The sequence below is a fragment of the Plectrocnemia conspersa genome, unplaced genomic scaffold (assembly GCF_051122295.1).
Source record: "Plectrocnemia conspersa isolate PC_06_02 unplaced genomic scaffold, ASM5112229v1 ptg000009l, whole genome shotgun sequence".
Lineage (NCBI taxonomy): Eukaryota > Metazoa > Arthropoda > Insecta > Trichoptera > Polycentropodidae > Plectrocnemia > Plectrocnemia conspersa.
The window spans coordinates 12,666,438-12,678,438 of NW_028277173.1; the positions used below are offsets into that span (position 1 = coordinate 12,666,438).

Consider the following 12,001-nt stretch of genomic DNA (forward strand, 5'->3'; position numbering starts at 1 on the left):
TTGAACCAAACTGTCCCAAACAATCGCCGACACAAGCACACCCAACTCTTAATCCAGCGCACAGAGATTTGCCATTATAATTGATGCCGGTAACTCGCCGCAGAATTTATATCAAATTCCACTCTCGCAATAATTTATAGACAGTTCGTTTTTGAACCGGCCAAGACAGACCGCGTAGATACGTTGAATGGTGGAAAAAAATATATACAAGGCGTATTTCTTTTGCCTCGACTGAAAATAAAATCATGCGATGAAATGTAAAAAAATAAAACACTCCAGAAGAACCAGTTGGTATTGCGCAACGTGACAAATGACGGATTGAATAATGCCCCGTTTCGATATGGGGCAAATGATTGCGTCCATTTATCACCAGGTTCCACGAGACTAATTGACCGGCGCTGAGAGAAAGCAAACGATCATAAAGCAGACGCATCTCGAGATGCGTAAGTTATATCTTCCTAGAATATATTTATAATCTGTATACAGAATCCTGCAGACCGGCCATCATTAGCTACTGTACTGTATGTCGTTGCGAAATTTATAAATACAAATTGTCAGACTAATCGGACGATTTGCTTTCAAGCAAGGATGCTGCGCATTTCGCTACTCGTGACCTCTGAGGAATCTTAATACGCTATGGATGAGTTTAATTGTGGAATACGTACGCTGATTAGCTCAGTATAAGACCGTTTGAGGAAATGCCAGCCAATAAAACGCTTGTTGATGTCGATTTATGTTGGCAGCTGTTGGTTGGGTCTTTGACATTATATGCCATGGTGAAGATTTGTTTATGGTTTTAAATTAACAAAGAAATATAAACGTATACCGATGACACCATTTACAATGATTATTTCATAAATTTGTTATGGGTTATAATTAGTAACATACACTTATACATCTTTGCCCATGATAGTGAGATAACATTTAACGCATTGCATAATTCTTTACAAGTGCATAATATGTTGTAAAGGATTGCATTATGTTTATTCAGTCAGGAGAAAAGTGATTTATGTTTTCACTTACAATACCAAAAATATCTTAATTTAAGTAAAGGTAAAAGAGTGAATATATTTTTATTAGTTTCAAAAGGATTACATTAACAAATTAATTGTTCACGTCACGATGTACAAACTATGTTACAACGGTCCAGTGAATATGCTACACACAAGTCCAGACCATAAACTGGAAAAAACAAATGACAACTACCAAGAAAGACGAGGTGAGGTGTTGCATTGCGAGTCTCTTAGAAATCGCTCAAAGACACAACTTCAGAGCTTACAGGCTAAATAAAATATTAAGGAACACAGAGGCTGCAAATATCAGAAGAAGGCAAAATAAAAATATGCATTAGAATTGGCAACTATAACATCAGGCGAAAATCATTTTTACAAATGTTAGCTCATTGCTTGTATAATTAAATATTTTATGTAACGACTAGTTTTTGATTACTTGTTCGTCGAAAAGTTAGAGAAGAATATCTCGCTGGTTGCGTGGTACATTTATGATCAAAATGGGAACGGGAATTATGTTCAAAGGTATTCTGGACATTTTTCAATAAGGTTCTTGCGAATTTAATGTTTAGAACATCATCTGATCTAAATCCAATCCAAGCATGTGTGTTACATTTTTTAGATGTACTAGATAAAATTGTCTTTATCCATTATATCTGCAAGTACTTATGTCAGAAACTTTTTACATATATTAATAGTCAGAGAATTTTAAATATTAAAAATAGGCTTAGAACACATTATGTAAAAAAAAGTATTCAATCAATTTAAATTAATCACCTTCATGTTAATTAATGTAATTAACGAAAGCTATAAAATCTAATCTAAATTGATTATAATTATATAATTGAAATTAATTTTATTAATTCCCATTTCTTAAATTATTGAATGAAAATATTTTTAATAAAATTATAATTTTATTCGGCATTAAACGATTGTTAATTTCCTAAACATCCAGCGTTTAAAAGCCTCCACCGGCGCCTCAGATAAAAATCCATCACTTAGATCTTCAATATGAAGAGACACCACAGCCAGATCGGGTTAACAGATAAAAAATCATAAATAATCGAGCGTTCGATTGAAAGCCATGCCCATACGTTGAATATTCATGAATCTCCCCGGTCCATCGGGTGAAGATGACGTCTTCTCGGGGATGAATTAATTAATTGGCCGAAGAGTTCGCAAATTGCCTCTCTCTTCTTTCATCTTCAATATCTCTGCCTGCATTGGAAGTTAATGATGCTTCATCTGCGGAGACACAGTTGTCAGCTGTCGGAGTCTGTGTGTGCTGACTTTTGTCAGGGCGTCGTCCCAGGGCATACACCTTCAGAGACGTGTTATGAATAACTAATCGAACTCTCCGCAACAATGACGTCGCGGTCAGTGGCGGTGCAACTTGGTGTCGTCGAGCCAATTGATGACGTTTTTTGCCATCATTCGTTAACTGGAAACGATGAATTAAAAATGGATGCGCAACGGTGAGAAAATGCCTTTTAAGGAACTGATTTAAAAGATTTTTTAACGCCTTTAGCTGATGATGTGTTCATAATAGTTATTTTTATTTAATTCATTTAAATACTTTCAGCAATGCTTATACAATAAATAATTATAAATAAATATTATACTCATAAATAATACATGTCTGAGGCCATGGCCTTTTAGATCTTCTCATCTGCTATCTGTCACATCAAAACCAATATATACCTGTTTTTGTAGCCGTGTTTTTATTTATTTTTCTTCCGATTGAAAGTAGTTTACGATGATGATTTCCAATCACTATATATTAATGTAATAATATACATTTCATATTTTTATACTCGTGTGTCAGTAAGATTGATATTGCTGTTGTGCATTGCGAATTTTTATAGCATTAACTTATATGTGTATGTTATATTATATTTTCCATCCATTTATATCTAAAATTTAATAAAAAATACTGGTTTTCATGCTTTTATTTATTGTAAAAATATTCATATATCAGTATAAAACCGCCATATTATTAAAGAAACCACTTCTTTAAAAAATATTAAAGTTGAACCACAACCTTAATTCTTCTGTAACGTAAATTAAACGCATCGATAATTAGGTTATAGTGTAATTTTTATAAAATAAATCATACGTATGTATTTGAAAAAGAATAAATTATTGAATGTTATTACAATAGTAGATAACATAACATTTATAACATTTTCAATTTCTGTAGAATAGAACAAATAGTTCATTTCCTTTATAGTTCTTGCTGAAATACGAACAAAATAATCTTTAATCTATCTATGATCACTAAGATGAAGAATGTTCTAAATAAAGTAAAGAAATGCTCAATGCCTAGCCGAGAAATCATCCCCGCGATCTTTGTCTCGGATGCAGGGGCGGCTCCGGGAGTTTACGATCGCCCCGGGACCGCTGATTGCACATAAAAGGGCTCTACGAGGGACCCTAAATGAAGATTTACTGAATGAATATTTTGACGTTTACCTTTGCGGAAGTTATATTATTTAGCGTAAGTGTTAGCCAACCACACCGTCGTCCGTCGCAACAGTCTCGGCGACGGATCATTACTCTAATGAGAAACACACGTTCTCAATCACGCTAATAGGTAGTGAGCCAGCGAGCCAATTGTCATTTGTCAGTATTGAATAGTATATTGCAACAAATTTTGCTCAATAGGTATATACATGTAATTAATACTACAGACAAGTTAATAAAAAATATGCCTCAATTCAATTATCAACGTAGCGAGAAAATTTGTAATATAATGTAATGAAGAAAATGTTGAGGGATAATTATTATTAAAAAATTTAAGGCATTTTTTTTAATAAATTGATAGTTTGTAGACAATACAGATACATATTTTTCCGTGCATTGATTTTTTTTGTAAATCTTAATCATAAATTTTATTTTTCTGTAAATTAAATTTTGAGCTTTAATTAAGCATTTTTTTGTATTTTGACTTATTAAACAAATCTAATATAGTGTTAGCCAAAGGTTTACTATTGATTACGTAGATTTTTATTACAATAATATATACATTTGCGTGTTTAAAAATAAATATAGCGTAACAATCCATTCAATTTTTTTATTTTAATTAGTAATAGATGGTTTATATCAAATGCCAATTTATCTAAATCACAATTTACATAGTTGGCTTTAAATAATAAATTGAGCTTGTATTTAAATGTAGTCATTATTAATTTAAAATTAATTATATGTAATACACTAGTATACTCTGATTATCTGAGTTCATGCTGGGTTTGGAAGGGCACGGATAATTTATAAACACGAATAATCCGATTTTTGCATAATTATGTACATCTTAACGTAATAAGAATTCAAATCGATTATTCGAATATTTTATACCGAATATATTTGCCGGTTTTTAAAATGCAGTATACTCTTAATTATTCAGGATAATGCTGAAAAGACAGGGTACGGATAATCCGAACTATCAATTTTTATTTGATTTTATAATATATTTACAATACAGATTATCATTTATTTTATTTATTAAGAAAATCTGTAATTCTCGTTTTTTTTTGTGAATCTCACAATAATTTTCTAGTTTTTCTAAGAGCTATATCGTTATATTCGAATCTCGATTGATTTATTCGCATTTATTCGATAGACGCGCATTCTCATTAAAAAATAAAACTAATAAAACATATATTTTAAGAACAGATAATCCGCCCTCAAATTATCAAAAGTATATTTATTTATATATTTTTTAAATTATTTATGATTTTTTTAAAGCTATCAATGCAAAAATAATTTTAATAGAATTTGCTTGTTATAATTTTTCTGTTATAATCACTTATTTTTTTTTTAAATTTAATAATTCTTGTAAATGTTAATTGGGAACGGCTAATTTTCTATTTACGGTTTATTGTTCTTTTTTGAAAACACTCAGTAAAATATATCGTATAGCTAAGCCTGTTGAATTAAACTGTTTTAGATTAATAACTGATTCTGATATTGACTGTTTTAGTGTAGTAAACTTAAATATTTATGTATTTAGACTATCTGTAGTTTGATGAAGAACATAAAAAATAGGTTTAAATTTATTAAAAATAATTATACAATCGTGCCCTTTCACTGCAGGTGAATCTTGCGCTACGCAATAATTATTAAATAATATATAAGGGATTGATATCGACCTCCACTCTATTATCATTTGCAAATTAGATAGTTTCCTGTCCGTAATGACAACCCTGCTTGCCTATCTATATTTATTAATTGCAGCAAACGTATGATCGTCACCGCCATCAGTCATGTGTCGAACGTGACTGCGGCCCATGGCAAATAAATAACTCACTTTAAAACATGTGCCTTCGCGCGAGGCATTGAACCGATTTGAAAGCTCGCATTGAGCCAGGGCGAACTCTTTCATCGGAACTGTTCAATGGCTCCTTAAATAGTACACAATCGCGGAAAACTCTAGCCCTGTTAGCCACGGCTATACGTTACCTTTCAGGGCAATAGATCATTTACAATGGTGGCTGCAGACCGGCGACGGATCTTTCGCGCAGCATCTCTTCTCTTTCTCTTCTAGAGTGTCAAGAGACGCGGCATTATCGGTCTCTAAAGCGGATTCGAAACGTCATTGTTCAGGCGTCGCCAAAGAGAGGAAAACGTGGCAAAAACATAAAAAAAATATTGTTCATCAGTGAAGACATCATTATTTTTAATATACACCTAATAGTATTTTAATAGATGTATTATAAACATAGTGATATGCATAGGTACAGCACCTTGAATAAAGAATTATAATAAAAATTAGGAAATAATTTTATATAGAGGTATTTAAATTAAATTAAATTACCTAATAAAATATAGTATATTAAAATCAAAAATATATTTTAAATAGGTAATATTGAGATAAAATTATGTTTCAATAAGCTTCTCGTTATAACAATAGTAAAATATAAGTAGCAAATCAATGTTGTTTAACTATAGTTTATAAATTGATTAAAACCCTTTTCAATTATAAAAAAACATATATCAGATAGTTTCTACCTGAAAATATTATTACCCCCATGAGAACAAAATATGTGATATCAAAAACCATATTTACCATCTGGAATTATTATTTATATAAAGAATGAAATTATATTTTATTTTAAAATTCATTTAAGTTGTTTAATGTGCGTCAACAACCTTTTCATAAAAAGTTCCTCAAATCACTTTTTAATTTAATCGACAGATACTTTCAAGTATTTTCTCATGACATTACATTACTTGAGAAAAAGCCGAGGGAAGGGTATTATAAAATATTTTATCTAATAACTATTTTCTTTTCTGATATTCTCTATGAGCTACATATAGTTCTTTATCAGATAATTTTTGATATCATATACGCACGACATATTTAGATTTAAATTAGTCGTAACTAATGTTTCTTCTCAAAAATTATTTTTCACAAAAAAATTCAAATCAAGAATTTTCATAAAAAAATTAATTTATTCCTATATTTTTAAATGATTTACAACCGCTGCATAAGAAAGAGTGGTTCTGTGCCAAATGCTTAAAAATATGCATGCTTTCTTGGAAGCTTTTAATAGAGGTCATAAGTACATATTTGATTCGCTAAAAGTTGATAATCGCTAAAATCGCTTAACTACTCTAATCGGCCTTATCTTTGCTTTGGTTATCTAAGAACTATATTATTAATTGGATGAGAAGAAATGGCAGATTGCAAAAATGAAAAAAATACTTTCTACAGAGTTTCGCTATAAAATTTGTCGGCGAGCATAAATCTCTATTTTTCAATATTTTTTTCTTGCTCCAAATAATCTTTTTTTTACGATTTATGTCATTCATACGGGAGCCCGAATCAATCGAAGTAGATCAATCCATTATGGTTCTTTAATTATTCTCGTCTATTATAGCAAATCACCATCATATTGTAGTTCTCTGTCCATTAATAATTTTCACAAACATTTGCAAGTTTTGTTCAATAAATTTTACGGAAAAAAAAACTTTTCCCCGGCCGAAAATTTCCCAAACAAAATTTGGAGTAATTTCGCTTTAGATGATATATACTTTTTAAAAACTTATGTGATCATCTATTCAAATGTTAAATTTTTTAGCTTTCTTTAAGTTTTTTTATTTTTGAATTACTATTAATAATATGATTTGTATGTATATATATAGTAATATCTACTGTATTATTGTGATTACATACTATATATTACATATTTTTTTATTAATCAAAATTTCCCGAGAATTATGTAGAAGTGAAAAGGAGAACTCTCTTTTTTCTAGAAATTCAAAACATCGAGAATCCAGAATGCCTCGTCATAACGATGTTTACAAAAAAATCAAGAAAAATATAATCTGCGATAACCGAACTAAATATAATATAATTATATTAAATAATTATTTGTAATTCTGATTTTACAGAAACGATAGAAAATATTGGAGTTCGCTTAAGATTTACGTTTAGGTTGAGCTTATTTTTTTAAAAATATTTTACTTTATTATTATTGTAATATTTAAAAAAAAATATTTATGATTTTGCCAAACTAAAACAATTGGCCTAATTTTACCGGTTAACTCCATGGCGTAAAATCAGCTGATCTCAAGCTCCAGCTTTAGGGGTCGATCCCCTCGAACTATCGGATTCTAAGTAAAAACATATCACGTGGGGGTGTGTTTCAAGGGAAAGTGGAGGGGAAAACTGGCAATCCTGAGGGTAGCAGCCCTCGTGACATTCTGCCGTGATAACGCGCGGAAAACACTCGTGTCTAATAGTGAGTCCGCGGTCCAAAGTGCTTCCAGACCGTCAAGTGTTAAAAATAAAAACAATAACAAACCATAATACAAACGCGTTAAGCTATTGTCCGAAGCGTTTATGTGTTAACATAACAGTAGGTAACGACTTAAGTACGGGTACAACGTGTCAACTGTCAATTGGTCGCTGCAATATTATAATCGCGTATGGGGTGATTGAGAAAAAATATAATTTAGTATCAATCACAACACTAGTTGGTCAGTTCAGTGACCCTGCGATGGCACTTTGTAAGTCAAGTGTTTAAGTACCATCTTTGACGTGTCTCGGCTTCCTTTCATCTCATATTCATAAAGGGCCGCGGGTTTCTGGATGAGAGAGGCGTAGTAATATATGCGTAATTTTCTATAGGAGACACTTGTTTGTTCTTCATTGTCCGGTCGATTTTTGACGCTGCAACATATGCCTTTTGTGATGTAAACGAGAGCAGTTAAAGTTTAAAGTGCTTTTTTTTCTGTCTTAAACGGATATATCGCTGGAAAAGTTTGTGGTACTCACTCGCTATCGCCCGCGATGATTTCGTTAATCAAGCGTTACTGACGAGTTAAATTTTTAACTGGACCACATCAGTCTGAAAGGTTTCTTTTTTCTAGCATTCCTAAACGGCTCGTTTTAAAGCGTGTCGTCCACGCTCGATTTGATGGCAACAGTAAGTCACTAGCTACCATTCTCGATGGGATATTATCGAGAAGTCTAGTTGTTGTCTACGGTGTGCTTTATTGTAATTAAATTTTTCAAAATAACGCGCATTAACATTAATTAAATTGCTTAGAAAACTGCTTAGAAAATATATCAGAAAAGTTTTTTTTTAATAGTAAGTAAAAAACATTTTTTTTAAATTTCCACAATGATAGTTAATTTAAGTTAGTAAAAGTTAATATGTGACATTTTTTAATTTTTTGCTTTACTCAAATTCAATATTGTTTCCATTTTTTGAGAAAATATTGTATTGATTACTGTTGTTGAGTGTTTCTGAATTAATTATCGAGTAGGAAAATTTTACAAATAGAGCATTTTCTATACCATTTTATTTTAAAATTTAAAAAAATAAAATGCTGTGTGCTATAATTTTTTAAAATAGAATTTATGTAAAAAAAATCAAGACACGAATAAATATTTATTGAAATGTTTATTTTTTCACCGCGCAACAGACCAATAATTAGTTCTTGTTGATCGTTTAATAAGATATTTTTCTACATTTTCGTTTCTTGAATTCCAGTTCTTTTCAGTGAATGAGAGAACCAATTTGCTTTTATAATTCTTGATAATATCCGGCGATGTTAAATTTACGCAATAGTGGTATAACATTATTTATAAATATCATTTTATAGAATAAACTTACTATTTTTAGACAAAAATGCAATGCATATAAATAAAAATGATAAATTGCTACCCTTATGTTATAAAACATATTATAAAATATTCCAACTGAGATTTTAAGTGATAAATGTGATACTATGATTTTTTCCAAGAACATCTACACTAATAAAATAAATCTGTTTTAGTTTTACTTAATTATTTTTTCATGTGCTTTATGAGTGTCTGAAATTAGGAACTATATACTGCTGACTTCTATTGTTTTCTATATCTGATCTGATTTTTAAATATCATTATATTCAATCATCGATCTTACGTAGTTATTATTAATTAAAACTGTAGCATATACTATAGTGGGGCACATAAATAATACATCAAGATTACAAATTTGTCGCCGACAATCAAAACTATTTATGACTAGTTAATTTATTGTTCTTCTAAAGACGTTTTTCTTTTTAAATATCAAATATACTATTTCGAACTGGAGCTGCGTTCCGGTTTGCTCCGGTCTATTCTAAGTCCCATTTCGAGTGGATAACGCAGACCAAACTTTGGTAGTCATCAACTCCCGGGTCATTGTCGACAAACGCTACACATAACAAAGCGTCGTCCATCTCTCGTCGTCCATTGTCACGATTACAAATGGGTCGGTGTCGACCAAAGCAAACACTAATCCGACACCGAAGCGTAAAGCCAAAAGAAGATCTGGACCGGTGGCTGTTCTCTGCATGTCTTTATACAATCATACGCCCAATTACCGACATAAAAATGTAAAAATAACCGAATAGTTTAATTGGCGTTCAATGCCGATAACCGTCAAAATTGAGATTAAACTGTGAGAACGCATTTTGTACGGTCCAGAGCAATCTCCTTTACGAAAACTGTTGCTAAACGCGTGCTTTGATCTTATCGATGGACCGCTCGAATTATCATATAATATACACATACGAGGCACATTATGTGTATCTACTACGTTCTCACACAGGTTGTGTGTGTGTGTATGTGTGTCGGCTATACTTGTTATATGTAATTGACGGCTAATTTGTGGTCTTCACGAGTCAGAACTTCGATTGTGCTAGCTTGATGCACTTAACACTTCTGTCTGATTGATGTATACGGTGTTCACGAATGGTCTATGTTGATAGTACAATAAAAAATATTATCTGGCGTCTAAATCGATATTATATTATTATATAAAATCTGAATAAGTCCTTATATTTTATTCTAAAATAATACACACGTTTAATTGATTTGATAATTATGATACATATATTTAAATTTATATAATATGATTTTTAGGTTTGCAACTTCTATCTAATGAAAAAAACGTAGTGCTAATAAAAATTATGAATTTATTTTACTTTCACAATTTCAACAGAAATATTATCTTTTAAATCAACAAAAAACAATTTTATGATTAATTTCTAAAATAAGTAATTTTTGCCAAAAATATAAAAACTTAAAATTTTTATCAAGTCTATTAAATTTATTAAAAAATTATTAAATATAGTTTTGTAATATTTTTCAGAAACTTTCACGCATGTATAAATAAAATGTTTTTACATGTATAGTTTATTTAATAAAAAAAATACACTTAACATACAAAATCGACAGGTCTATTAATGAAATACTAATTAAAAATCAGTGTAATTTTTGGATAAACATATAAATTAGGCAATTGTCAGTGCAAAAAAATATTTATAAACACTGCATTATTATTACATTTAAGTATTTAAGTATACATCTTGTGTAACTTTTAGGTTTTGATTTTTATGTTACTTTATTACTTTTTGTGACTAAGTAATTTATTAAAATAAAATCTCACATATTGAATTAGCAAGTAAATATTCACTTTGCAATATAAATAATTATTTTTTAAGTGTAATGTTGAAGTAAATTATCAAATAATAAACCGGTTAAAAGCTTTGCTTTGATAAAAATTGCCAAATTGATTAAACAATGAACCCAAAGTGCATATTATTTTTCTATCAAGTATTTAATTACGAGCAACATTAAAATGTAATGTAAATTTTGTCGCATTGATAAAAACTGCAAATTATTTTTTTAGTGATCCTTTTGTGATAAATACATTCCTAGAAATATGATTTGGTTATATAGAATCTATAATAATATTTTCAGTAAAATCGTTTACATTATTTAAAAATCTTTGAATTTTCTCTATTTTTCTAAACATTATATTTAATGTAATACAAGATTTCGTCTACATTATTTCAAAACATTTTGTATTTCTATATTCTCATTGTGCAACAGCAATCAAACAATGTACGTGTGACCTATTGAGTCAATAATAACAATTTTCTTTCGTTCATATCTAAAATTACCGCACCGCGTGGTGTTAGAAAATAATTATATGAGGAAGATTCGTGAGATACGGTTTCGAGCCGTACTTTTCGATGGGATCATTATAATCTTACATATATTAAAAAAAAAACAGAAAAATATTTTTAAAATTCTCTTTATATTTTCAGTTATCACTGTTAAAATATTTATATAAGGACTGTGTTAACAATTCAAAATGTACGCAATGAGTCATGGCGCAGGTTTTCATAGTCAGTTTCATTTTGTACCACCGACGACCTCCTTCGCACATTTCGGAGCTCATCCCGGAGGGTTAAATAATAATTATTGGATGTAAGGATCTCTTTTCATAAGTTTAATTTAACAGAAAATCATATAGACGCAACCAGATAGTGAAGCATCTCATTTGTAATATTGTTTCAGGAAACCGTCGGTAGATGAAGTCGGAAACCCAACTTCGGTTAACGCTCGGTGAGTAGTATTTGCTATTCTTTTTAATTAAAGTCAAAGTATATTTGAGATGTTTATGTGTATAAATGATAAAAATCAAATTAATTATCAGTACAATTAAATA

The 12,001-nt window shown here is 30.2% G+C and overlaps 1 protein-coding gene across 2 annotated transcripts in view; it reads left to right on the top strand.

Annotated features, from left to right (window-relative positions):
• trh (PAS domain-containing protein trachealess) overlaps positions 1–12,001 on the top strand; it is a 221,874-nt gene that overhangs the window by 57,299 nt on the left and 152,574 nt on the right. The window contains exon 3 of one of the 2 annotated variants that reach the window (XM_088191700.1): positions 11,851–11,898. The exons of the other annotated variant lie outside the window; for it this stretch is intronic. Coding sequence (XP_088047826.1) covers positions 11,851–11,898 — 48 coding nt within the window. The remainder of the gene's footprint in view (positions 1–11,850; positions 11,899–12,001) is intronic. 2 annotated transcript variants of the gene reach the window in all.